This window comes from Felis catus, chromosome B3 (assembly GCF_018350175.1).
Source record: "Felis catus isolate Fca126 chromosome B3, F.catus_Fca126_mat1.0, whole genome shotgun sequence".
Classification (NCBI taxonomy): domain Eukaryota; kingdom Metazoa; phylum Chordata; class Mammalia; order Carnivora; family Felidae; genus Felis; species Felis catus.
In genome coordinates, this window is record NC_058373.1 from 107,916,898 (window position 1) to 107,943,302 (window position 26,405).

Consider the following 26,405-nt stretch of genomic DNA (forward strand, 5'->3'; position numbering starts at 1 on the left):
GGGCCTGAATAGGCTGTTTATAATGTCAAATCAGCTGGCGACCCTCCTTGGTGGGTTGGTCACAGAAGCAGTTCTGGGATTTCCGTATAGCATAAGCTCAGAGCAGCCATGTGCCTAGAAGAGAGTCTAAGGGACTTGTCTTTTTTTTTTTTTTTCCGAGTCTCATTGGCATATAACTAGTTTCGTTAGTTTCAGGTGCACAACATAGTGGTTCAACAAGTTTGTATGTTATGCTGTGTTGGTGGGAATGTAAATTGGCACAGCCACTGTGGAAAACTGTACGGAGACGCCTCAAAAAATTAAAAATAGAAATGCCATATGGTCCAGTTAAGTCCGCTCTTGGGTATTTACCCAAAGAAAACGAAAACGCTAATTCAAAAAGGTATGTGCCCGCTTACGTTTATTGCCGCACTATCTACAATAGCCAAGATAGGGCGCTTGTCTTGAGGCTACATTTGCATTTGAAGCACACTCCTGTTTTTACCTGGGCACAGTGGATCTAGAACCTGGTGAAGATCCCGGGTGGCTCAAGCTGTCAGCGCGACCTCTGCTTGGCGATGGGTCCGTTAGCACTGCTGGGCTTGGGGGCTCAAAGCAGGAGGCATAAGCGGAAGGGCAGCAGCCCAGCCCAGCCTGCTTCCTTGCTCCCCGCTGCCATTGTACGGTTATTCTCATCCCACTGGGGAAACCGGCCTCTTCACTGACGGTCCCTGCACGGGGCTGCCGAGACACCAGGCTCCCCCACGTTAACCCCGTGCCATCAAGACTGACTCTGCTGGTGTGCAGGGCTCTTCTTCACCCCCTTCCTGCCTTCTGTTGTCAGCTGATACCTTGGCTCATCAGCAGCCCTCCCTGCCTCTGCTGGAGGGCTTGGGCATGCCCAGTCTTCCCTTCGGGCCACCCAGGGAGTTCCTGTTTCCTTTCTGCGGAGGCATCCAACTTGTAGCTTATTTGTACTGCAAAAGAGCCTGCTGTATCTCTAGCTCACTCCTGCCTGCTTCTTTAGGATATTTTGTAATGATTTATGGCTTAGGTGTCACGAAGGGATCCTTGGAGCTTTTCCCAGAGTCTCTTAATTCCATTCTCATGGTATATGAGATTTTAAACATTAAAAATGATGTAATATCGAATTCCCAACTAAAACACAGGGGGAAGGTCAGTCCAGCACAATTCCTCCCTTTCCCACAATGCATGCGGTTCCCTTCCTCAGCGGTGGACCTTGGGAAGCACCTTCGGCTGCTTCCTTGTGCTTCCTCTCTCCTCCTCACTCCCAGGGAGCCCTGAGTTATGATGACCTTGTGAAGTGGGGACTAGCAGCAAGCCCAGACCTTCTAAACCAGGGTCTATTTACCGGTGAGTGAAAGGCAGTTCGAAATGAGTCAGATACCACCAACGTCAGGAACAGATACGGCAGAGCTGACCTAGACACTGGTTAAAGTTCTTCTGGAAGCCTGTAGAATTGAGGGACTGATCATTAGATTTGTCCCTTTGTACTTGGGTTTCAGAACAGATAGGAAGCAGGAAGCTTGTTTCCACCTGGCTCAGAACTTTATCCCCACTACCCTGACCTTCACCCAACAGGCCAGACAGTTTTAACAATCGAATGTCTGGTGAATTTTCAAACTTCCTCGTAAAAAACATTCACTTATTTGCATAGTGTCAGGTCATTTTCCTGCTCCTGACATTTGGGGCAGGATAATCTTTTCTTATGGGGGATTGTCCTACGCATTGTTGGATCAGAGGCATCCCTGGCCTGTGCTCACTGCATGTGAGCTCCCTAGTTGTCTCCAGATGTTGCCAGATGTCCCCTGGGTGGGGTAGGGGAAAGGAAACCACTGCCTTATATGAATATCAGGTGGTCTGTCCTAGATACAGAAAGTTAAATGGACTAGAAGATCACGTTAGTCTTTACAGGGACCAAAGCAAAGTGTGTTAAATACTCCTCATAAAATTATAAGCATTTTTTTTCTCTTCTGACTTTGAGACAGGCAAAGTTCCTGCTTGGGGGCCTGTAACAGTTCTCAGTGGCTGCACTGAGGCATTTGCTCAGTCTCGGGCCCTGGCTGGGAGGAAACTGGGTGCAAGCGTAGCGGGTCTGTTGAATGTGAGCCAGGGTTAGCACACTGCCAACAGCTCTGAACAGCAAAGCCTGCTGCGATAAGGCAGACGTATCAGAGCCTGGGGCGTCTAGGGAGCCAAAGATTAGCTCGGCGAGCATATATTTACAATGGGTTATATTTAAAAGCAAGAGATTGAAATAGCACAGCGTCTCTTGTTTTGGCATCGAATGATTTGCTTCCACTTTGCCATCAAGGTGTTGAATCAGTAACTTTTTATGAAAATCGTCTCCACCCTGAATTGCAAAGGGTGCCAGCCTATCTGTGAGTCAGATTCCATCCCATGTGTGATGCGTATGACTGGATTTTACAAGCAGAGATCATCAAAGCTTTAAGAAACATTTCTCAACCAGTGTAGAAAAATGTGCCAGTAGCAATCCCAGTGTGCTTTGGGGGAAGCATGCTTGCTATTTTCTTTTGTTTGCCATACAGGGAAAATGCTATTTCAACTTACAGTTACAGATACTTTAGATACCTCAGAACTGAGTGCTGTCTAAATATTGAAAGTAGACTCTAACCACTGGACACGTTGGCTGTTTCTATATTGAATGGTACTATTATGTCTATCTTGTATTTCTAATTCACTTCAGTAAATGTTTCCTTAGGGCACATTGTGTGCCAGGGACTGAAAGCAATAAGGAGAAACAAAATGTGGACCTGCCCTCTAGTTGCTTTCAGTCAAGGATCATCTTAAACACAGACACCTATGATCATGGGATAGAAGAAAAGTCATGACTTGGCCCTTGCGGAGGTTGAAAGGGCTCTGAGAGAAAGAGCAGTCTCAGCTGTATTTTGAGGATGCATCTGAGCCCTACAGTCATAGAGGCTGAGGAGAGGACACAGGACGGGCCTCCCGGACAGAGGTGATAGCAATGCAGAGGCACAGAGGATTAAAATGTATGGTATGCCTAGGACACCCCAAATAAGTCGATGCAGCAGGATTGTAGGAGGGGAAATGTGGGTAGTGATGAAGCAAACTCATCATGGGCCTGCCATCCTTTGCAAAGGAACTTAGATTCAATCATGGAGGTGAAGGGTGCTAGCAAGGGTTTTAAGCCAGAGGACAATGGAAGACGTGCATTTTAGGAGGTGGCTCTCTGCAGAAAGAGGAGACCGGGGATAGCAGATCTGGTAAGGATGCTGAAACAGGGTCCTGTCAGACCTGCTTGCTCCAAGGCAGCGGTCACTGAGTGGAGTCAAGGACATACTAAGGAGGTGGAATCGATAGGACTTTTTAGGGTAAGAGAGTGGGAGGAGTGGTCACAGTTCTGGTCAGTTGGGAGCCTGGGGGAATAGAGTATGATGAATTCACTTTGCAGGAAGCCAAGTGGTAAGATGTTTGTTGCTCAGAAACATGGTTCAGATGGGAAATTGGATTTTGGTGTCCTCAGTGTCCTCTGGGTATATAGTAGAAAGTGTAATTTTTTTAGTATTAAAAAAATATTAATTTATGTTGAGAGAGAGAGAGTGCATATGAGTGGGGGAGGGGCAGCGATGGGGGAGAGAGAGAATCTCAAGCAGGCTCCACCCTGTCAGTGCGAGCCCTACACGGGGCTCGAACCCATGAACTGTGAGATCATGATCTGAACCAAAATCAAAGCCAGACACTCAACCGACTGAGCCACCCAGGCACCCCAAAAATGTAATTTAAAATATTTCGGTAGGTGTTTGTAGATAGGAGAGGAGAGCTGAGAAAAGAATTCTACGTAAGAGTGGAGAAGGGTGGCAGAAAGTCAGAAAGAAGAATCAGAAGGAAGTGGTTTCATGGGAACCATGCCCACATGAAGTCAGTTCACCGCAGGTCTGGAAGCTGTACCTGGATCTGGGATGAGACTGTTGGTGTTGCTGTCTTAGTCTCTGCTCCGGTCCTTGCAACTTTAAAGGGCCCATCAGAACTCCACGTAACCAACTGAAGCTTCTCTACAAGGCCAACACGATATCCTCTCCCCTGGCTAAACCCTTAAAACTATTGGTGATTGCTTTCCCATCTTATTAGACTCTGCCTCTGTTACTTTGGTCTCCCTACCTTTATATAAGTCAAGTCTGCGTCTTTTTTCCTCCATGGACAGCTGAGATCAGTATGTGGCCCATAGTGCAGAAGGGGTTTGGAAAGGGGCTATGGGGGCGTCGTTTGCTTGAGCACATCTTATTCCCCAGATGAAGGGCCAGAGAAGAATGCGCTGTGGCTGTGCTAGAAGGAACAAAACTCAAAATAGCACATGGAATGCACATTCCAGGTGGAAATTCGGCAGGTACTATAAGACTGTAGAGCAGAGGCAAGAACAGACTCTTGGCTAACAGATTCCCAGGCATCCTCTCAAGGCAGACCGAATATTCTTGGCCTGATTTGCTGCTTCTCTAACTGAGTAATTATTTAGACAACTATAACCCAGAATCTCCTCTTGTGAGGCAGACATGTCTAATTCATCCACAGATCATATGGAGAGATGAAATCTTGCCTTCTTTAAGAGGGTGCAAAGTTTAGGAACCTCTGTCATGAAAAATGATCTAAATAAGTAAATGGCATTTTTACTCTATCCAATAGCCCTGTACAAACTAAATCCATTAATATGTTTTTTATTTTATTTATTTTTTTTTTGAGAGAGAGAGCAAGCAGGGGAGAGGGGCGGAGGGACAGGGAGAGACAATCTTAAGCAGATTCCATGCTCAGCGCAGAGCCCTGCATGGGGCTCAATCTCATAACCCTGGAATCATGACCTAAGCCAGAATCAAGAGTCAGACGCTCAACTGACTGAGCCACTGAGGCACCCCTAAATCCATAAGTATCTTTAATAGACCTTCTATGTGGTGCTTAAACCAAAACCTTTACACAGAGAGTTGTACCATGTGAAATAATAATTTTAAAAAATCCTATTGTGCATATTTTTAAGTGATGAAACCTTTTCTAAAAAGGAAATTATAACCTAAGATATCTTCTTGGTAAACCAAAGTTCAGAATTTAAATTTGTGAATTTAATTCAGAATCAAAACACTATGACCAGTTGGCAGTAATCTGTTCTAAGATGCCTGTGTTTCCAGGCTAATAAAAATGATCTTTATCATAAAGTATCCTAAGTAGATACTCATACCATCCTCTTATTTCCATTAACTTAAATAGAGGTTCAGCTAATTGTAGGACTTCATAGAAATAGCACTGAAAATAGTATGCATCTGTTAAAAAAATTCACAGTTCAATGACTAAGTACATCAGGAAATATTATGTAATATAAGTGGAAAAGGAAAGATACATTTTTCATGTTCTCTTTTTCTCTTCTTTAAAGAGTGGTAAGTAGGACATAAGGGGTAAACAAATTCTAATTAAAAACACCCTTGTTAAATTTCTTGTTTGCCCTGAAATCTCCAGTTCCTTGTATGCTAAAAGCCACAAACGGTTTTGTTTCCCCTTGTATTTGGATTCTGTCTCTGGGTATCAGGATTATAGATGATTTTATTTTCATTTTATTTATTTTTTTCCTCGGTTTTCTATGTATTTACTTTATAACTACATTTGAACTATGAACCTGTAATTACTTTTGCTCATTCTTTTAATGTTTATTTATTTTGAGAGAGAGAGTGTGTGCACAAGCCAGGAAGGGGCAGAGAGAGAGAGGGAGACAGAGAGAGGGAGACAGTGAGGGGGAGAAAGAGAGAGAGAGAGAGAGAGAGAGAGAGAGAGAGAGAGAGAGAATCCCAAGGAGTCTCCCTGTTGTCAACACAGAGCCCAATGCGGGGTTTGATCCCGTGAACCATGAGACCATGACCTGAGCTGAAATCAAGAGCTGGATGCGCAACCGACTGAGCCACCCAGGCACCCCTGTAATTACTTTTAAAAACAGAGAAAAAAACCACAAAGCTTTATTCTTAAAGGGAAATGAAGTGGTGTGTGAAGCAGGTCTGCTTCTCATTTCGAGCTCTTCCATGCACTATTTTAACTGCAGGTAAGGCAGTTTACGTCGTTGCCCTTACATACACTAAATGGGTAGAACTGATCTTGGCAGTGGGTTCCAGCTTTTGTGACGTTCTAGTTCAAATCGTCGTAGAAACCACAAATGGCCTCCTGCCACGTTAGCTCTCCAAGAGGTTATTTACCCTTTGCCAGGTCCAGGCACTACGCTTGGTGGTAGCAGAGATGTGCCATTTCCAGCCGGGCTCTGCCTTCAGAGGTTTCAGGTCCTTTACAGAAAACAACACCAAGCACACAAGGCCAGTGCAGCCCAACGAGACTGGGCAAGATGTGTGTGGACCATTTTTTTTTTTTGAAAGTATAAAATACATTATGATTTAATTGTATTTAAAACAATGCAGTTTAAAATTTTATGATAAATTTTCTCATTAATGGCAAACCACACACTTGGCTATTTTGGACTAGAGAATGTATTTGTGATATTGATCACTGTCCCCTCTCCCCTTGGGAATTACTGAGTGCTATCATTCAAGTAAAAGTCAGACCAGAGAGGGCTCTGCCAGGAAGTGGAAGGACTTAAGCCCTGACATTGCTCTGTCTCCAGTCATGTTGACTGCTTAGTTATGCTTTAAGAATATTCTGGCTCAGGGGTGCCTGGGTGGCTCAGTCGGTTAAGCGCCTGAACGGCTCAGGGTGTCATCTCGAGGTTCGTGAATTTAAGCCCCGCATTGGGCTCTCTGCAGTCGGTGCCGAGCCCACTTAGGAGCCTCTGTACTTCTCCTCTGCCCCTCCTCTGCTCACTTGCACGTGTTCTCTCTCTCAAAAATAAATAAACATTAAAAAAATGAATCTTATGGTTCAAATGCCTCCCAGTGTGTTGAACTGCAAGTTAGATTGCCTCACACAGCCCAGTCCGTTATACATGTCGGTGAGCCTTGTCACGTTTCACTACAGGTGACGATAGGCAGTGTAACTGGGAAAAGTCTTGGTCTTGGAAAGAGCCGAGTGTCCCTCCAGGTTTGAAATGTAGGTTCCTAAGGGCTTGTTATATTAGAGACATATTTCACCTTCCTGAAGACTAGTGTCCGAGCTCAGACAGGATGTATCATGCCTGTGGGCTTGAGAGAGGGGTTGCTGAGTGATTGAATTAATGTCTGATATCTTCTGGGCTGCACAAAATGGTAAGTCCAAAAAAAAAAAAAAAAAAAAAAAAAAAAAAAAAAAAAAAGGAAGCCATTAGATTCCCTGTCCTTGTTTCTTCCTTGAAGCCTTTGTAATCATTCTTAACGTGGTTAAATTTAAGTTGTTTCCAGTTCAGGCATGGTGCAATCAGATTTCCTCATGAGGGTGCTTTTCCACTGTGACCTCTTTGACGTCAATAACTGTTTCCTGTTGATTTGAACGCCCTATTCCCTCTGTGGATGACTTTGTTGGAGCAAAATCATAAAGCAAGGAGCACTTAGGAGAAATTCAACACAATGCTGTCTGTTACTGGAGATTTCCTTCTCCATGCCCACAACCAGTCAGTGACACTGCAGCTTTTGATACAGGGTTGGTGTGTTATTGTTTCAGAAATAATTCCAAAGTAATTGCTGAGAACTTAGGTACGTCTAGATGTGGCGCTCAGCTTAACATTGCTTTAAAACCATCACTAAATTCATTAACTGTAAATGTTGTTGCTATTCTTTGAATTATTTCCGAAAGGTAATCTGCATCCTTGCTGTAATACATCTTCAACTGAATATTTATATCTGTTGATGACATGTACAGACTATGGATTCTTGCTGTAAACAGAAAAATCTTTTTCACTCTGTTGACAAGAGTGAAGCAACTGTATGGAAAGGGAGAAGAGCTACTACAAGAAGTCTCACTCTGATATGTTAGCAGTCCATTTGCTTTGCAACAGTATCAGTTATGATTATCAAGCTCTTAAAGTAGAGAATATTGGGGCGCCTGGGTGGCGCAGTCGGTTGAGCGTCCGACTTCAGCCAGGTCACGATCTCGCGGTCCGTGAATTCGAGCCCCGCGTCAGGCTCTGGGCTGATGGCTCAGAGCCTGGAGCCTGTTTCCGATTCTGTGTCTCCCTCTCTCTCTGCCCCTCCCCCGTTCATGCTCTGTCTCTCTCTGTCCCAAAAATAAATTTAAAAAGTTGAAAAAAATTTTTTTTAAAAAAAGTAGAGAATATTATCATCTGCTATTAGAAACTTAGAAAACTTGCTGGAACTGAAGCCCTCGGTTGACATGTTTGGGTTATCAAATCTAGTTTTGTGACCTCTTGCTTTGTAATCACTTCCCAGAAAGCAAAGCTCTCCTTAATAGGTCAAGGTCATGACCACGCAGTATCAGAAGTGCCCCCGCGGCTGGCGTGGGTGTCCTCCTGACTCCTTAAACCCTCCAGATTCCTGTCTCACATTCACATTGCTGTTTTGGCTGCCATCTCATTCCTGTCTACTTGCCAGCCTGAGAGGCACCGTCTCTGCATCCATGCAGGGCAGCCTGCTGCCCAGGACAGCGCCCCCCCCCCCCAACACACACACAGAGGGGCCAGAGCCCGGGGAGCAGACGGCCGTGACGGTGGAAGCTGTAGTGATAGTGAGGATGATATTTGCTCATGCTTAGTGAACATTCACTGTGTGCCTGGCACCGTTGGACATTCTTAGCTTAAATCATGTAATGCTTGTACACCTGTGAGTTCAGTCCTCTTATTATCCTCGTTTTGCAGATTGGAGTTTTGAGACAGAAAATAAATACAGCATAGCGGGAGCTGCTTTGGCATCTCAGGCGCCCTGGCTCCAGAGGCCCCGTGCCCTCACCACCACGCTGTGCTTTGTCTTGGTGACATCAGGGACTTGGGCACTGGGTGCAGGACCTCCTAGAGTACACGTTAGCCTGTTTGCATGATGTACTAATAACAACAGTTTCTGCTTGTGGAGCCTCTTCTGGGCCTGGCCCTGACAAGGCACTTTGATTCTGGTTTAATCTGCACATGGTCGTTGTGGTGTGTTGTTATCCCAGATTTGTGAATAAGTGAACCTTCTGCCCCTTAAGAATTGCTGTGTGTTTCAGTTAAAATTCTCCTGGTAGCAAGTAGAGAAAGCGGTTTATCCAAGGTCATGCAAAAAAGTGAGAAGTGAAAATAAAGATGTAGAGATACAGGGTGTGTTTCACAGAACCCGAGGGCCAACTTTGTCCATGTCTCTTCCGGATCTGGAAGTGGAAAGGCATGATGGGCCCAGGTGGTTTCCTTCTTGGCTCCCTCATTCGCCCTTATCTCTTGCCTCTGCCTCACTCTATGTTTCTGTTCCATCCTTTTCTCTTGTCCTTCCGTCCATCCATCTGTCCAGCCGTGCTTTCAGCACTCTGTTTTACCAAGACATGTCACGTGGTCACACAACACAGATAACCTCAGCTTCCTAATTCACGTTTCCTCGGCTCCTGCACCCCACACAGCCTAAATTAACCTTTCCATCTCAGTTCCGATTTTCTGGGAAAGATACTGGAGAGGGGGTGGCCAGCTTGCCCTAGTTAGCTGGTGCAGGGTGTCTAGCATGCCCCCCTGTGACCATGCCAGGGCAGTTCTCTGAGAAAGGGATCAATGAGCTGAACAGACACCTCCAAAGGTACCTACCACAGTGACCCCAGGGGATCTCATCCCTGGTTCCTCTACAGTCATCCTCCTTAGGTGATGTTGTCTTGTCACAGGTTATCATCTTGGTATATCACTTTTCATCGACCCAAGTGTTTTGTCTCGAACTTTTCTGTATACAGTTGCCTATCAGTTTAATTCCTTTATTTTCATTTTCATTTATTTTATTTCCTTTAATGTTTTATTTATTTTTGAGAGACAGAGCATGAGTGGGGGAGGGGCAGAGAGAGAGAGGGAGACACAGAATCCAAAGCAGGCTCCAGGCCCTGAGCTGCCAGCACAGAGCCCGACGCGGGGCTTGAACCCACGAGCCTTGAGATCGTGATCTGAGCCGAAGTCAGACACTTAACCGACTGAGCCCCCTGGTCCCCTCAGTTTAATTCTTAAAGAACAATCTTTATGAGGGCCTTTAGGGAATGCTCACTGCTCATACTGACAGCCACTATCAGTTTGGGGGATATTTTTATCCCCTTTGACCCCTAAGAAGTAACAGCCCTGAACTGATAGCCAGGACAGATTTGGGCCAGGCTGCAGCGGGTTAATGGAGCCAGGCAGGTGATGACAGGAATTCTGTTATTAACCAGGCACCAGCTCCTTGGCCTCCTAATCCGAAGGGAGGCGTGGGACAAAGGGATTTCTGTGTTGTTTTTATTCCCCCAGGTGTTCCTCACCCGTGTTAATGACTTGCATTTGTGGTTGGTTGAATGGGGGACAAAAGAGGAGCAAGGGACAAAGGGCTGGGCCACTTGGCTTTAGAACTGAGGTTACACCGGTCTCCAGTCTCAGGGACCTTGGGTTTCTTACCTTGCAGATCAGAGCAAAATTTACCTGAGAGGAGCCAGAGGCCTCAGGGAAAGCTGTGCAGGTGTCCAGGACTCAGTTTCTAGGAGACTGGACTTTAGAAAAGCTGGAATGGCTGTCTACACAGGCTGAAACACAGAAACAGTTGTTTTTGTACTCACTGCCGTAGGCGGGATTTGGAAACTGTTCCCTGCCCCAGAAGTGACTCACAGGCAACCTGAATCTATTAAGCCCTGCCTCCCTAAACTCGGGGGGCCCGGCAGATGTTTCCTCTACTTGCTTCACAGCTGAGTTTGTAAAGCGTAACTTCGTGCTTGTCAGGTGGTGAGGGAGACTAGTTCCTCAACAGCCCAGACTGCGAGTGGAGTCTAGGCAAGAGGCGATCTCCTGCCTCCTGTCACAACGTCACGTCCATGACTCTGCTTTGTAAAGGGCACGCGCTAAGTATGAAAAGTTCCCCTCGGGTTGGTGGAACTCATTCCATGGCAGGAACATTTAGCAGGGCTGATTTGCGTTTGTAGCGGATGTGTTAGTATGTGTGGCGGGTTCTGCTCGCGGACTCTTTTTCCAGCCAAGCACCATAGCCGCCACCTGGTTTAGCCCAGACGCTGGGCCTATGATTGTAGAGACCAATAGGTGAGTGAGCCTCTCTCTGAACAGGACTATAGCCCTGACCTTCTCAGCTGTCGGTGGCCTGAGGATGGGGTGAAAGGAAGTACCCTAACTAGCCCTTTGCTTTTTTAAAAAATTTTTGAGTTTACTTATTTTGAGAGAGAGAGAGAGAGAGAGAGCCCAAGGGGGGCTGGGGGACAGAGAGAGAGAAGGAGAGAGAGAGAATCCCAAGCAGGCTTCGCACTGTCAGTGCAGAGCCCGATGCGGGGCTCGAGCTCACAAACTGCAAGATCAGGACCTGAGCCGAAATCAAGAGTCGGACCCTTAACCGACTGAGCCACCTAGGCACCCCATAGCCTTTTGCTTCTTCTGTCAACACTTGATTATGAAAGCAGCATATTCCAGTGATGCCCCACATGCAGAAGCTTCAGCACTTAGGGACGGTCTCCCTTTGCAGCCATTGTCCCCTGCCTCATACCTGATAGTTCAGCTGTTCGTATACCTTGATGCCTCCCCACTCCAGCCTGACTCCTGCTTCCTCATCCTTCAAGGCTGGGCAATTAGCTCCTCTTGGAAGCTTTCCCCACGTCCCACCCCAGCCTCCAGGCTGCTCAGGTGCCCTGATCTATTAGCACGACAGCCTCTGTGTGCCTCCACCTCTCTGAGTACACTGGGGTGATGTGCTCTATCCACACTTCTCTGAACTGGAGAGCAGGTGTGGGGTGGCATTCATTTTACAATACTTTGTCTCTCCCCAGGACCTGGTATTGCGTGTGCTCAGTAAACATTCCTTCTGGTTGAGAAGCTTAACAGTGTAAAAGATCTCTGAAAGCCTTATTAGGTACCATAAAGCCTGCATACCAGAACTCAGACCCTTTACTCCCATGGAGCCCTGGGACCCAAACCAGGGCTGATTGTATCTCATTTGGATGTTGTTCCAACAAGCTCGATGGCCTGGTGACTTTAGGTGTCAGAAAGGCCATTATTAGGGTGAAGAGATATGCGTGTAAACAGAGGGGCTCCTCTCAGCAAAGGCATTCTGTGAGTTGATGAACACATTTTTATTTTCCTACCTTGTGATATTATTTTAGGTCTTTGATAGGATGGACCATTACCTTTGGTAAATTGTCATTATATCTGGCTGGCTTGTTTCCCCTTCCTGCTTGCTTCAAGAGCTGTAAGTAGCCTGAGGGATGAGAGTTGTTCTAGGTGGTGCCATACAGGAAGTTAGAAGTGAAGCTCTGAGGGGCGCCGGGGTGGCGTTGACTTTGGCTCAGATCACGATCTCACATTTGTGGGTTTAAGCCCCATGTCAGGCTCTGTACTGACAGCTCAGAGCCTGGAACCTGCTTCGGATTCTGTGTCTTCCTCTGTGACTCCCCCACTCATGCTAAAAATAGATAAGCATTAAGAAAATGAAAGTCTAAATAAAAAGAAACCCCTATTTTCGCATTCCTGAGGCTTATGACCTTGTTGCAAATCACAGGCGGGTGTGACCCCTTGACCCTCCTACTTTTTCTGAGAACCCACCTCCAGGGCTGGGCTGAGGAACAGATGAAAGAGACAAGAAGGCAGTATTTCCTCCCCCAGATTTGGAACTCAGCCCCTGCTCTGGCTTTTCAGACTTGAGAATATGAGAACGATTGGGGGGAAACTAGAAATGGGTGAAATTGCCCTTACAATACCCTCATCTTTCTGATGCCTACTGCCTTAGGAACTCTTGCCAACTACACTGACTTTCAGCAGCCTAAGGAATGGCCCCTTACCTACTGACCCAATTCCAGTAATCAGGTATTTTGAGCTCTTGGAATTCACGTGACTGCCAGTCACAGCCATGAAGAAGGTGAACAGGCTGGTTAACAAAAATGTGTAAGACTTACCTACTTGTCGAGGGGTGGTTTGGGTGGCTTTATCACTTGAGTCTTCATCGTGTCCCCCTTGGCCACCCCTTCAAAATGGACACAGCATTGTCATTACAGTGGCCTGTGCGGATGCAGCTCTTGGACGTATCTCCATCGAGTACTTAGCCTCCTTCCCACTCCACTGCTACCCTGCTCTCGGGTCCTTCCCATATGGAAAATAAAGAACACCATTGCTCATCAAAGCTTGTCCTAACCACATCTGCCACTCCATTTGTCAGTCACACTCAAATGAAGGCCACTAACTCAGTCAGATGGCTCACTGTATTTAGCTTTCAATTGACTTACACTGGCCAACCTCAAGAGTTGTTTTGTTATTGTTTGGTTTTGTTTTTGTGTGTGTGAACCTTGTCGTTCCTTATGCACTCTTTTTTTTTAATATTTGTTTGTGTGTTTGTTTATGTATATATGTATTTAGAGCATGAGCGAGCCTGCAAGCTACAGAGGCACACAGACCAGGGGAGAGAGAATCCCAAGCAGGTTCCACACTGTCAGCACAGAGCCTGATGCGGGGCTCAAAACCATAACCATGAGATCCTGACCTGAGGCGAAATCAAGAGGTGGATGCTCACCTAAGATGCCCCACCTCCCCCCATCTTCACTCTTAAATTCATACTTCTCATTAACAGAAGTTTCATAGACCCAGGGGATTTTTTTTTCTCTGAATTAAGGTCTTACTTAAAATCAGGACTAAGAGGTCATGAGTTCTGTGTTCTGATCTGGAAGGCCCGATGAAACCAGTGGTGACTTGGGAGTGTGAGCTACAACTCGCACAGCTGTGTCCACTGCTTAGCTGTGGATGCGGGGTAATGTGAACAAAGCTGGGGCACTGAAAACCACAAGGAAAGATGAGTTGTCAGTACACATCCTTTGTGAATTGGCAAAAACCAATTTCCTACAAAATGACATCCACCACCCCCGCCCCCCCGCCCCCAAAACGATGATGGCTGGCCCTGCGGGGTTATCCTGTAGACCTTTGCTTACATGTCACTCACTCAGAGACTCCTCCACTGACCCCCAGGCAGATGACCAGATGTCTCCTCTTCCTCCCCTTTTCCTTCACAGGATTTACCAGAATTTGTAACTTTATTTGTTTATATGACTCCTTGTTTATTTTTTTAAATCAGTGTCTGTCTCCTACCAGACTCTATATGGGTAGAGGCTGTATCTACATTATGCCTGTTCTACTCTCTTGGATCCCCAGCACCTCATTCAGTGCCTGGCGACCCAGGGACTTCGTAGATGTTAGTGGAGGGAGTAAAAAAATCCACTGATCTCAGAGGTTCCTGAAACAAAGCACTTGATACTGTCAGTCTTACAGACATCGCTTTTTCATTGAGACTTCACGTTCCTTTTATTAAAGTCTTAATCAAGGCACTGTGTTCACACAACATGCTCAGTACTTAGTGCACTTGCATGGGGAACCGTGAGGGCCCTTTCCTCTGTGAGGTTGAGAGCTCCTTCCAAGTGGAGCCAGCATCCCACCAGTCTGCACCTTTCCACTCCTAACTCGGGAATTTCCTCATGGCCCGAATGGAATTTCTAACACTGCGGCTACTCTGAGGCTGTCGTTAGACTGCTGTTTGACAGGCTTGTCTAAAATGTTTTCCTCTTTCTGTGAGTGTTCCCTACCCAAGTGTGAGGACCTGGTAGGTGTCCCTTGCCTTCTGCAATTAACCCTGCATGTTCCAGAGGAGGGGCATGTGCCTTTCCATTTATGTTGCTCTCCTCCACATTCTGAAACCCCATGATTGGGCTAGGGATCCTGCCCTCATCCTCACTTTGCTAACGTCCGACGTCCAAAACAAATTAAACTCAAGGTTGCGTGGCGTTTAAGTGCAGAGCTGCTACTAGAACCAAAGCCTCCGGAGACTTTCCTACTTTTTGTTTAATGCAGAGATCAAGGCTGTGTGGAATTGCTTAAAGGAGATCCAGGTGTTACGTGCCCCCCCACGGCCCCCACAAACACCCTCATGCTTTGCACTGACCCCATCAGGATATTCCACTGACTACCTCCACTTGACGACCTCTTCTCCCCACGCCCCCGCCCAAGGTAACATGATGCTGACCAGATTCTAGGCTAATGGTTACACCACGTCGGATCCTCTCTTGTGTTTGTATCCAGGATCGCCTGTTCTTCGTGATGGAGTTTGTGAATGGGGGCGACTTGATGTTTCACATTCAAAAGTCTCGTCGTTTTGATGAAGCACGAGCTCGTTTCTATGCTGCAGAAATCATTTCGGCGCTCATGTTCCTACACGAGAAAGGGATCATCTACAGGTGAGTTTTGGTCGCTGGTAACCTGTCTCCTAATTCATCCGCTGTTTGCCCTCCTGGCTTCATCCACCCTTCTGTTTTTCCTGTTAATCACTTGAAATCTTTGTAGAATTAAATTTACAAAGGTATGTGTCCCTTAGAATAAATAACCTAGTGTTACACATTGCCTGCAAACCAGAATTGCCCCCATGTGGTGTTCATAAACTCGGCTTGAACTGCTGCACTGAGATTATTCCTGAATTCATAGAGCCAGCCCCTGCAAGGTGCTGAACACGTTGTTGCTCTCTTTTTCTGTTTTAACGTTGGAAGCCCTCCATTCCATTTTAAGGATCCATACCTACACTGAAGAGTGTGGCTGACTGTTGCCCTAAATTACTGTGATAAGAATCTCGGTCAGTTGGGGTTACAGCTCGCCAGTCAAGCAACCAAAAGGTGAACTGTTGATGAGCAGTGTCCTGCTTGATGATATTTATCATGTGTAGCCCCTCCTGAACGTTGACTCCGCGTCATGGCACACAATTTTCTGATGATAATATACTTGGGGCTTAAAATCTGGTTGCCGCTGCTAGATCTCAAAATGCAAAGGGTTAGGAGATGAAACTTTGTTCAGACACAAGATTGGGTAAGATGGGAAATGTAACAGTGAGTGTGTTAGACGATGTTTATTTTTAATTTTTTTCCCTGTGGTCACTGTTTTCCTCCTCTTTACTCAACTTTGTAGCTTAGTTGCCATATGAACTCTTCTTTCTCTTGAGACGCAATTGTTTCCTTTTGAGAAAAAATCATTTTTATCTTAGGAGCATGAATGTCAAAGTAAAAGAATTTCCTGATTTAAACTGGCAATTTATTAGCCTTGCTAACACTGTTCCTTTTGGGGGCTCAGAACAGTATTGACATCACTGTGCAAGTGTGAAAGAACTTTAAAAACTGAATATCCTTAAATATCTTAGAGTCAAAACAGGAAGAGAGGAGTGAGGCTAGGAAAGAACTCATCAGGATGGATCGACGATGCCAGAAAGAAGAGAGAAAGCAAAGGAAGTATAACAGGCACGATACAGAAATGTTAATTCTCAGGGCAGAGCCCTAAAGCCTCAACTAGATGCGGCCCTTGTCTCAGCCTCAGCTGTGGGGCAGAGAAGTGGGCAAAGAGCTCGGAGCCAGGCTGGATACCAGCAGTGGGAGTCTTCCGCTTGAACCGAATCAGGAATCTCCACTCATTCTTCAGCCGCGCAGCTGCCACAGGTTGCTGTAGATGGCCTGTGCTTTGAGCTTCCTTGATCAGGCTCTCTGTTCTCCCGGAGCCTCCAGCATGGGAATTTTCCTGTCTCAGAATTCCGCCCAGTGCATGATTGGAGGGGGTTGCTGGTGGCGGAGGGAGTTCAGAGATCTTCCTGATGGTAGGTAGCATCAGACTCTGGGCCACGAGCTCTGCTCTTGTTCTCCTTTCTGTGGCTTATCCATCCATCTGCTCTCTGTTCATCCCAGAGAGAGTCTTCCCCACATTTAATTGTTAAGAATTATGACTTCCCGGGGCGCCTGGGTGGCGCAGTCGGTTAAGCGTCCGACTTCAGCCAGGTCACGATCTCGCGGTCCGGGAGTTCGAGCCCCGCGTCGGGCTCTGGGCTGATGGCTCGGAGCCTGGAGCCTGTTTCGGATTCTGTGTCTCCCTCTCTCTCTGCCCCTCCCCCATTCATGCTCTGTCTCTCTCTGTCCCAAAAAAGATAAATAAACGTTGGGAAAAAAAAGAATTATGACTTCCCAACTTGACAGGGACTTCGGTAAATCCAAAGACTAATACCAATGATGGCAACAAGAGCTACGTGGAGCATTTGTGACAGTCAGTCTTTACCTGAATTTCTGCCCTCATCCTTCCAGCACTATTATTATATAACAATCTTATTAGTGTTATTTAGGTGAATAACCGAGTCTTAGAAAGGCTCAGCAACCACACTGTTAATTCGTAGTAAAGCCACAATTCAAATTATACCGTTAGCCACTGGGCCACACTGCCTCCTCAGGAGAGACTTGAACACTCTACCACTAAACAGGGGACTTCTTATTCCCCTTCTGGTGATAGGGCGACTTTAATTCGTGAAAAGGAGGCAGAGCATGTGTCTTCATTCTTCTGGGCTCCTTTCACAAAATACCACAGGCCGGGTGGCTTTTAAACAACAGAAATTCATTTCTCACAGTTCTGGAGGCTGGAGGTCCAAGATCAAGGTGGCAGCAGATTCAGTGTCTGGTGATAGCTATCTTTTCTCTATGTCCTCACATGGCAGAAGGGGTTAAGGGAACTCTCTGGAGCCTCTTTTATAAAGGCACTAACCTCACTCATGAGGATTCCATCCACATGACCTAAGCACCTCTCAAAGGCCCCGCAAATACCATCACCTTTGGGGGTGAGGATTTCAGCGTATGAATTTGGGTCGGCGTGGGGAGAAGGATGGTCAGGGACACAAACATTCAGATGGAAGCAGTGGAGAATAGCACGGTTGTCAAAACTCATTTTCTCGAACCCTTAGAGGCTTTACTTGCGGACCACATCACACTGGCATGAGGCCAACAGACTTGCTCTCCTCTGTGGGATGTGACCGCCTCTCAGTCTACTTGTTTCATTTGTCTTCAACTATGGAGGATGGACACTATAGCCTGATGTCGTTTCTGTGAAGCTGTATCAGCCCACATCTTGGGAAGTTTTATTTAAATTCTTGGCATCTGTGGTTCAGTTTTGAGAACTTATTTTAATTTACTCTTCAACTCGAATCCCATATGCAGGCTCCAACTGATATGGTTGACTTTGAAGGGAACACATTTAATTAGGATAGATTCAAAAGCTATTTTTATCCTGTGGATTTATTTCGCAGGATAATTTAATTCCATTCAGGTTACTGGCCTGAGAGCAGAGTCTTAAGGATAAGCCTTTGAAAACCAAGTCCTTGGAATTCACACACAGTAAAGGGCACAATTGGGTCGTACAAGGTATGAATTTGATCCATCCAGAGAGCACAGGGAGAAACTTGGGTGCATGAGACAGCCTCATTTATCATACATGTCCTAGGATGGCCTTTACGGGAGCCAAAATGATATCATGGATGCTGCCTCTGACCTATCCAGATACAGGTATACCTTGTTTTATAGTGCTTTGCTTTTGCTTTACTGTACTCCACAGATAACTGTGGATATAGTGGATAACTATCTATCTATATCACAGTTTTATCACATATATATGTGTGTGTGTGGTTTGTGGCAACCCTGTGTGGAGCAAGCCTACCGGTGCCTTTTTTTCAACAATATTTGCTCACGTTGTGTCTCTGTGTCACATTTCGGTAATCCTCAGAACATTTCACACTTTTTCATTATTATTGTATTTGTTTTGGTGATCAGTGACCTTTGATGTTACTATTCTAGCTGTTTTGGGGCTCCATGAACTGCAGCCATATGAAATGGCAAACTTAATCCACAAATGTTGTATGTGTTTCTGACTGCTCCGTTGACCAACCCCTCCACCATCCCTCTCTCTCTCCTCGGACCTCCCTATTCCCTGAGACACAACAATATTAAAGTTAGTCCAGTGATTAACTGTGGCTTCTCGGTGTTCAAGTGAAAAGAAGAGTCACATGTCTCTCACTTTAAATCACAAGGTAGAAATGATCACGCTTACTGAGGAAGGCACGTTGAAAGCCAAGATGGGGTGAAAGCTAGGCCCCTTGCACCAGTTAGCCAACTTGTGAATTCAGAGGAAAAGTTGTTGAAGGAAATGAAAAGTGCTAGTCCAGTGAACACACGAATGGTAACCAACACAGCCTTAATGCCGATACTGAGAAAATGTGAGCGGTCTGGGTAGATCAGACAGCAACAACATTCCCTTAAGCCAAAGCCTGATCCAGAGCAAGGGCCTCCCTCTCTTCAATCCTGTGAAGGCTGACAGAGCCGAGGAAGCTGCGGAAGAGAAATTTGAAGCTAGCAGAGGGTGGTTCATGAGGTTAAGGGAAAGAAGACCTCTCCATAGACATCAAAGTACAAGGTGAAGCCCCAAGTGCTGATGTAGAAGATGTAGTGAGTTATCCAGAAGCTCTAGTTAAGATAATTAATGAAGGTGGCTACACAAGAGCACAGATTTTCAATGTAGATGAAACAGCCTCACATGGGAAAAAGATATTATCTAGGACTTTCATTGCTAAAGAGGAGAAGCGCATGCCTGGCCTCAAAGCCTCAAAGGACAGGCTTTGTTAGGAGCCAGTGCAACTGACGACTTTAAGTTGAAGCCAGTGCTCATTGACTATTCCAAAAATCCTCAGACCTTTAAGAATTATGTTAAATCCACTGTGCCTGTGTTCTATAAATGGAATGACAGAGCCTGGATGACAGCACATCTGTTTACAACATGGTTTACTGAATATTTTAAACCCACTTTTGAGACCTGCTGCTCAGAGAAAAAGGTTCCTTTCAAAATAGTACTGCTCTGGCAATGTACCTGGTCACCCAGGAGCTCTGGTGGAGAGGGACGAGGAGATGAATGTTGTTTGCATGTCTGATAACACGGCATCCGTTCTGTAGCCCATGGATCAAGGTCATTTTGACTTTCAATTCTTATTATTAAAAAATACATTCCATAAGGCTATAGCTGCTATGGCTAGTGACTCCTCTAATGGATCTGGGCAAAGTAAATTGGAAACCTTCTGGAAAGGATTCACCATTCTAGATGCAATTAAGAACATTCTTGATTCATGGGAAGAGGTCAAAATATCAACACGAACAGGAGTTTGGAAGGAGTGGATTCCAACCCTCATGGATGACTTCGAGGCTTGGAAGTCACTGCAGATGTGGTGGAAATAGCATGAGAACTAAAATTAGAAGTGGACCCTGAAGAGGGGACTGAATTGCTGCAATCTGGTAATAAAACTTGGATGGATGAGGAGTTGTTTATTATGGCTGAGCAAACAAAGTGGTTTTTTGAGATGGAATCTACTCCTGGTGAAGATGCTGTGAAGATTATTGAAATGACAGCAAAGCATTTAGAATATACTATAAACTTAGTTGATACAGCAGTGGTAGGGTTTGACAAGTTTGACCCCAATTTTGGAAGAAGCCGTGTTGTGGGTAAAATGCTATCAAATAGCATCACATGCGACAGAGAAATTGTTCATGAAAAAAAAATTAATCAACGTGGCAAACTCCGTTGTTACCTTATTTTGAGAAATTTTCACAGCCACCTAAGCCATCAGCAACCACCACTCTGATGAGTCAACAGCCATCAACATGGAGGTGAGACTGTCCACCAGCAAAAACATTACAACTTCCTCAAAGCTCAGATGATGGTTAGCATTTTTTAGCAATAAGGTATTTTTTAAACATATCATACTTTTATGTTATTTTATTTTTTAAAATTTATGTATCTATTCTGAAAGAGAGAGAGTGGGAACAGGGAGGGGCAGAGAGAGAGAGAGAGGGAGAATCCCAAGCAGGTTCTCTGCAGTCGGTGCAGAACCCAGCACAGGGCTGGAACTCACAAAACCATGAGACCATGACCTGAACCGAAATCAGGAGTCGCACACTTAACCGACTGAGCCACCCAGTCACTCCGTCAAGAACATATTTTAAAATTAAGATTGTTTTTTAGACATAATGCTATCCCACAATTTTAATAGATTACAGTGTAAGCATAACTTTTATATACACTGGGAAACCAAAAAATGTATTGACTCATTTCAGACAGTTCATTCTGGAACTGAACCTGTAAATATCTCTGAGAGATGCCTGTAGAGGGGCTGTTGTTTATTGCTGGGAAAGGTTTTTATTTTTCAGTGTGTTGCAAATCATTGCCAATAGGACTTTGGAAGGTAGTACCATAGGCTCCCTATGACTTGACTTTCTTCTGTCTCTTAGCCAACTGTGCCTTGTGTGAGAGGAGAAAGGCCAGTTACATTTCTGTGCTTTTCCGCTTGACCCTGATTTTCAGACGTGTTCACTTGCATTTCTTGGAGGAACAGAAGTCCAGTTCCCTGGAGATACAGCAAGAACAGGGGTTGTGCCTTCGCCTTTGGTTAGAAGGTCTGGGGCTGCCACGGCCCAGAGACCAAGAAGAAAGGGCTGGGAAGTAAGCAGTCAATGAGCCACTTTGCTAAGGGGAAAAAAAAGACTATTCATTCCTTTGTCCTGGGCTTGTTGGCTGATTGGGAGCCCAGATAGAGCTCATGAATAATTTACAAGGCCATTGACTTTTTTCAGAGTCAAGTCCTACAGAAAAGTTAGGAAGACAAAAGGGCACGCATCCCATTTACCTGCGCTCCAGCATTACAAGCCCCATTTTCAATCATGTTTCATAACCTATTTTAAAGGGAAACTCAGGCGCCCTTGACATTTCAACCCCAAACTCTTAAAGCCAGCTAGCACACATTGGAGTTGCTGTTTTTGACAAAGCATAGGATGTATCTAAAATATGTTTAGTGAGAAACCTTTATGGAAGGGCACAATTTAACTTTTGATTCCCCCTTACTGTCTTAACACCTGAACACAGTGCATTTTAATACACACTGTGAACCCATGAGTCAGACCACCCTGTACCCTATGCAGTTCTTGGCTTGCTGTGTGCCTGGTAATCAGTGTTTACTCCTAATGCCCCAAGTGCTTACCGTGGAAATTTGCTGTCCTGTCCCATTGTCCAGGTGTGGAACTGACCCACAGAGGCTGACTGCCAGACCTGAAATAATGTCTTTTAACATGTAGCACATTAACTTTTAAAGAAAATCAACTTTGATTTCTCCTCAAATCGAGAGAACAGTCTCTACCTAATTTGACTTTTTTTAAAATTCAGAATTTGGGAAGATTAACAATCTCCCTCCGAGATAAGGTCTGTTAAGCTAGTCTTTGAAAACAGTTCTGTGTGAATATTAGTCTCTAATAGCATCTGACTCTTGTTTCTCAAGGATGTCATACGGGACTGTCAGGTACCTTGCTGACTTCACATACCTGTGTGGTTTGAAATTAGCTAAGCATAGTTTTGCTTGGGGAGCCCTCCACTGTGAGCATTGCTTCTATGTCGAAGAATTCACAGTTAATCTGTTTCCAAATCAATTTGTATTTGGGTCAGTAATGAAGGTCACCTGCTTGAGTCATTGTTCTCTGATATCTACCTCTTCCCCCCTCTTGAAAATCTTGTAACATTTGTTAGATTCCCATCTCCTGGGACCTTCTCACTCCTAAGTGTTTCTTATTGACAGAATTTCAAGGTTCTCAAATGTCTTTCATTTGAGTCTGGAATTTTGGGCCCTTACTGTTACCTCACCTGTATTGGAATTCATTTCCATATTTATATTTATTGTACTCATTCTAGTGAGAAAAAACTTCTCTGTAGATAAAGATGAAAACCAAATTTAGAAGCTCTGTGTTCCCTTTGTCATTGGATAACATCATTCCTTCTGCTCCGAGAAGTAGGTCTAGTCTTTCCGGATCTGTTTGTTGCAAGGAAAACTACAAATTGTCGTTTGTCATTTTCATGAGAGTCCTTGTTTCTTCAGGATGTGCCAACCATGGGACTCTCAATACAGATTTTGACTATGAACCCTTCTTAGAATTGTTACTAAAACTCCAAACTATGTAGTCACATTCCTGCCTCTTCTCTTAGCTTGTCATGATTGCTCTGTCAAATGGAGGCCTCATTCAGTGCCTTCCACGGTCACCAGAAAGTGACTTCACGGTCCCCTTTCAAAGATGTGATGGAGAGCTCAAAGGATTTCCAGCTTATTAGAATAGCTGGACATTCCCCCCCCCAATGAAACTTGACTACTTTTCTCCTCCCTCCCACAGCCTTTGGAGATATTTAGCAGGTGTTTATTGAGCATCAACTTTCTGCCAAGGATACAAGCATAATAATGAGCAAAAACAAAATATTCCCTTATGGAGAGTATGGTATAGTGAGGGAGAAAGACCTCAATCAGATGGCCATGCTAGTAGAAAATCACAACTGTGACCAGTGCCACGAACAACGGGAATGCACTGCAATGAGTGAGAACTTTTAATACAGTGATTCAGGCTGGTCAGGGAGAGACAGAAGAGTTTTCTAAGGAAGTCACTCTTGAGCTGAGGTGACCAGTGAAGAGGGATGGAAATACCATTTAAAACAGAAGGAATAGCAAATGCAGGTTCCAGACATCAGGAAGAAGCACGGCAAGTTCAAGGGCTCTATAGGTGGCCAGTGTGTTTGGAGTCTAGGAGGCATATTCTCCCACAATAGGCATTTCATTATCCTAGAGCGTTCACTGTCATCTGATGACTTCTCGATTTTATTAGACACTCTTTGTAAGTAATTTATTTGAAAGTTAGGTAAGTCTGGTCATGCTGCCAATTGCTGGAGGAGCAATCCATTCACAGTGGGCTCCTTGTGTCCGGTTCTATGTGTTTATGTTCAACAATGGAATTATAAAAATATTAGAGCCAGATGAGGCCTCCAAGATTGCCTAGTGCCAAGTTCTCTTTTATACATGAGGAAATTCAGGTCTGAAACATCCAAACAGTAGATTGCTTCTCAGAATGGATGTTTTCTTAAGATGGCTCACCTGTAATTTATTTTCCATCTCAGGGGGAAAAAAATTACCATTTTGTTTCAATCTTTAACTTACTACTGACACGGAGAGCTAATCAGGACATTTGGAGGTATTCGATACCGTTCACTCCATTTCAGTGAGGAAAATGCAGTTGACCTCAGAATATATTTCCTGAGCTCTTACTTTTATTAGGAGATATAAATACAAAATGAATAGATGTGGTGTCTGCCCTTTGAGGCTCTATCTGTGGGTTGGGAGAGATGGCCCATAAATACACAATGGCAGATGGATTCCAAAATTGGAGTATTCCCAGCATATTATGGGAGCAAAGAGAATGGCCACTTAGCCTAACATGGAGGTTTAGACAGACTTTCTGTAGGAAGTGATGAAAAGTTAAAACCTGAACAAAAATAAGGAGGGTGTTTAGGTAGGGGGCAAGCTTGAGCAAAAGTTGAGAAGTATGAAAGCTCCTGGTGAGTGTGTGTGTAGAGTGGAAAACTACAAGAATTTTGGAACTTACAGTTTGAGCTATGGTGGAAGATAAGGCTAGAGGGTTTGGCAGAAATGAAGCTATGAAAGGCTTAACATTCTTGAGATGTTTGCATTCTCTATCACTTCGGATTTGGGGCCATTGCCTGTAATAGGAAATGGAATATGATGGTGGCTTAAGCTAGATAGAAATGTATTTCTCTCTCCTGTAAAAAGTCTGGAAGTGGGCAGTCCAGCTCATGAAAGCTCCATGGAGTCATTTGGGACTCAGATTTCTATCTTTTTTGTTCAGCCATCTTCAGGGTCACTCTGTGGTCTAATATGTTTGCTAAAGCTTCAGGAATCATCTCTGTATTCCAGATGGGCAAAGGGTACTTCTCCCAGCTGAGTTAGTTCCCTTTAGGGAGCCTGAAATTCCACACAATACTTACCGTGGAAATTGCCAGAACTTGGTCCCTTGACTGCAGTTAGCTGTAGTGAAGGCTAGGAAGTTATTATGCGGCCATGTTCTAGCGACAAATCAGGGTTTTCTTACTAAAGAAAGAGGGGCAGGATAATTATTTGATAGGAAACTCGCAGTGTCAGATACAAATTCCATGCCAGGGAATTTGGTTTTTCTGTAGCAGGTGAAGAAGAGTTTTTGAAGAATTTCCAGCAGCTTGCATGACATGAGTGGATTTATATTTCATATTTATGTGTGGGAGGGAGCATGCAGACACATACATGTAGGTAGCAGGGGGAGGTTCAATTTGTGACCATTGCAGTGTTCCAGGTAGGAAGATAATGAGGACCTGGACTAAGATGCTAGTTGGGCTGAGGAGAAGGGCATAAGTTTAAGAGATGTACAACGGACAGGATTAGTGACTGGGTGGGTCCAGGGGATGAGGGAGCAAACTGGAGTCATTCCTAGGTGTTTAGTTAGAAGATTGGATAGACGATGGTACCATTAGCTGGGAGCCCAGCTAATGAGCCCTGGAAGCCTTCTAGACAGAAGAGGAAGATGACAAGATGTATAAACATAGTATGTCAGGCACCTGAGACACATTCCAGTGGAGATGTGCAATGGGAAGGTGGATATGAGTCTGAAGCTCAGTGAAAAAGATAGACTGGAACACATATTTAGAAGTCATCAGGACATAGCTATCAGTTCAGAGCATGGGGACTGGATGAGATCACCGGACAAGAGTGTCTTAAGCAGAACTGTGAGCCAAGGACAGAACCCTACGAAACTGGACCCCATTAGAAATGTGCCTAAATTTGGCTCTAGGGCTTAAAAAAACTTTTTTTGGTATATTGCATCATTTAGAGTGTCCCCCAAAGTGCAAATCCATTTAAATTACAATGCTATAAAAGAATAGTAGAAGATCACTTACATATTCTTTCAACTGAAAGAATCCTGGGCATGGTTTTCAGAAAGTCTTGGTGTTGGACCCAGCCCTGCTTCATGCTGGTACTGGGGGTGTGGGCAGGTTTCAGAATGCTCTGAGATTGTTTGCCCATCTGTACATTGATGTGGCTTCTCTGCAGGGTATTGTTGAAGCTCAAATCAGGTGAAAGTGAAATGTGAAAGTTCTTTGAAACATGCCATGTCAATATAAGAGGTTATTCTTTGGGGTACCCAGTGGCTCAGTCAAGCCTCTGACTCTTGATTTCAGCTCTGGTCATGTTCTCAGGGTTTATGAGTTGGAGCCCTGCATCAGGGGTTGTCAGTGTGGAGCCTGCTTGGGGTTCTGTCTGTCTGTCTGTCTCTCTCTCTCTTCCCCTACCCCACTGTGTCTCTAAATAAATAAACTTTTTTAAAAAAGGTTATACTTTGCATACATGTTATCAGCTGATTTGGATTTTCTTTGTAGCATGGACTTGAACTGAAGTTATCCTCAAGATGCTTCCTCGGGAATGGGGAATTCTTTACAGAAATTGGAGATTTAGCTTGTAAATATCAACCTTCTGAAGACCAATCTTTTTATAGTAAACTAAATTTGATTGTAAACTAAATTTGATTGTGTTTTCTTTTCAAACGAAATTATTTTCTTTGCATTTTAACAATATTTTGAAATTGTATATAGTTACTATACTTACCACATACTAATCGTAAAT

The 26,405-nt window shown here is 44.7% G+C and overlaps 1 protein-coding gene across 4 annotated transcripts in view; it reads left to right on the top strand.

Annotated features, from left to right (window-relative positions):
* The window catches only part of PRKCH (protein kinase C eta), a 233,057-nt gene that overhangs the window by 144,714 nt on the left and 61,938 nt on the right, over positions 1-26,405 (top strand). For all 4 annotated transcript variants that reach the window (XM_045060022.1, XM_045060023.1, XM_003987712.6 and 1 more), the window contains exon 10: positions 15,125-15,279. In XM_045060022.1, the coding sequence (XP_044915957.1) occupies positions 15,125-15,279 (155 nt within the window). The remainder of the gene's footprint in view (positions 1-15,124; positions 15,280-26,405) is intronic.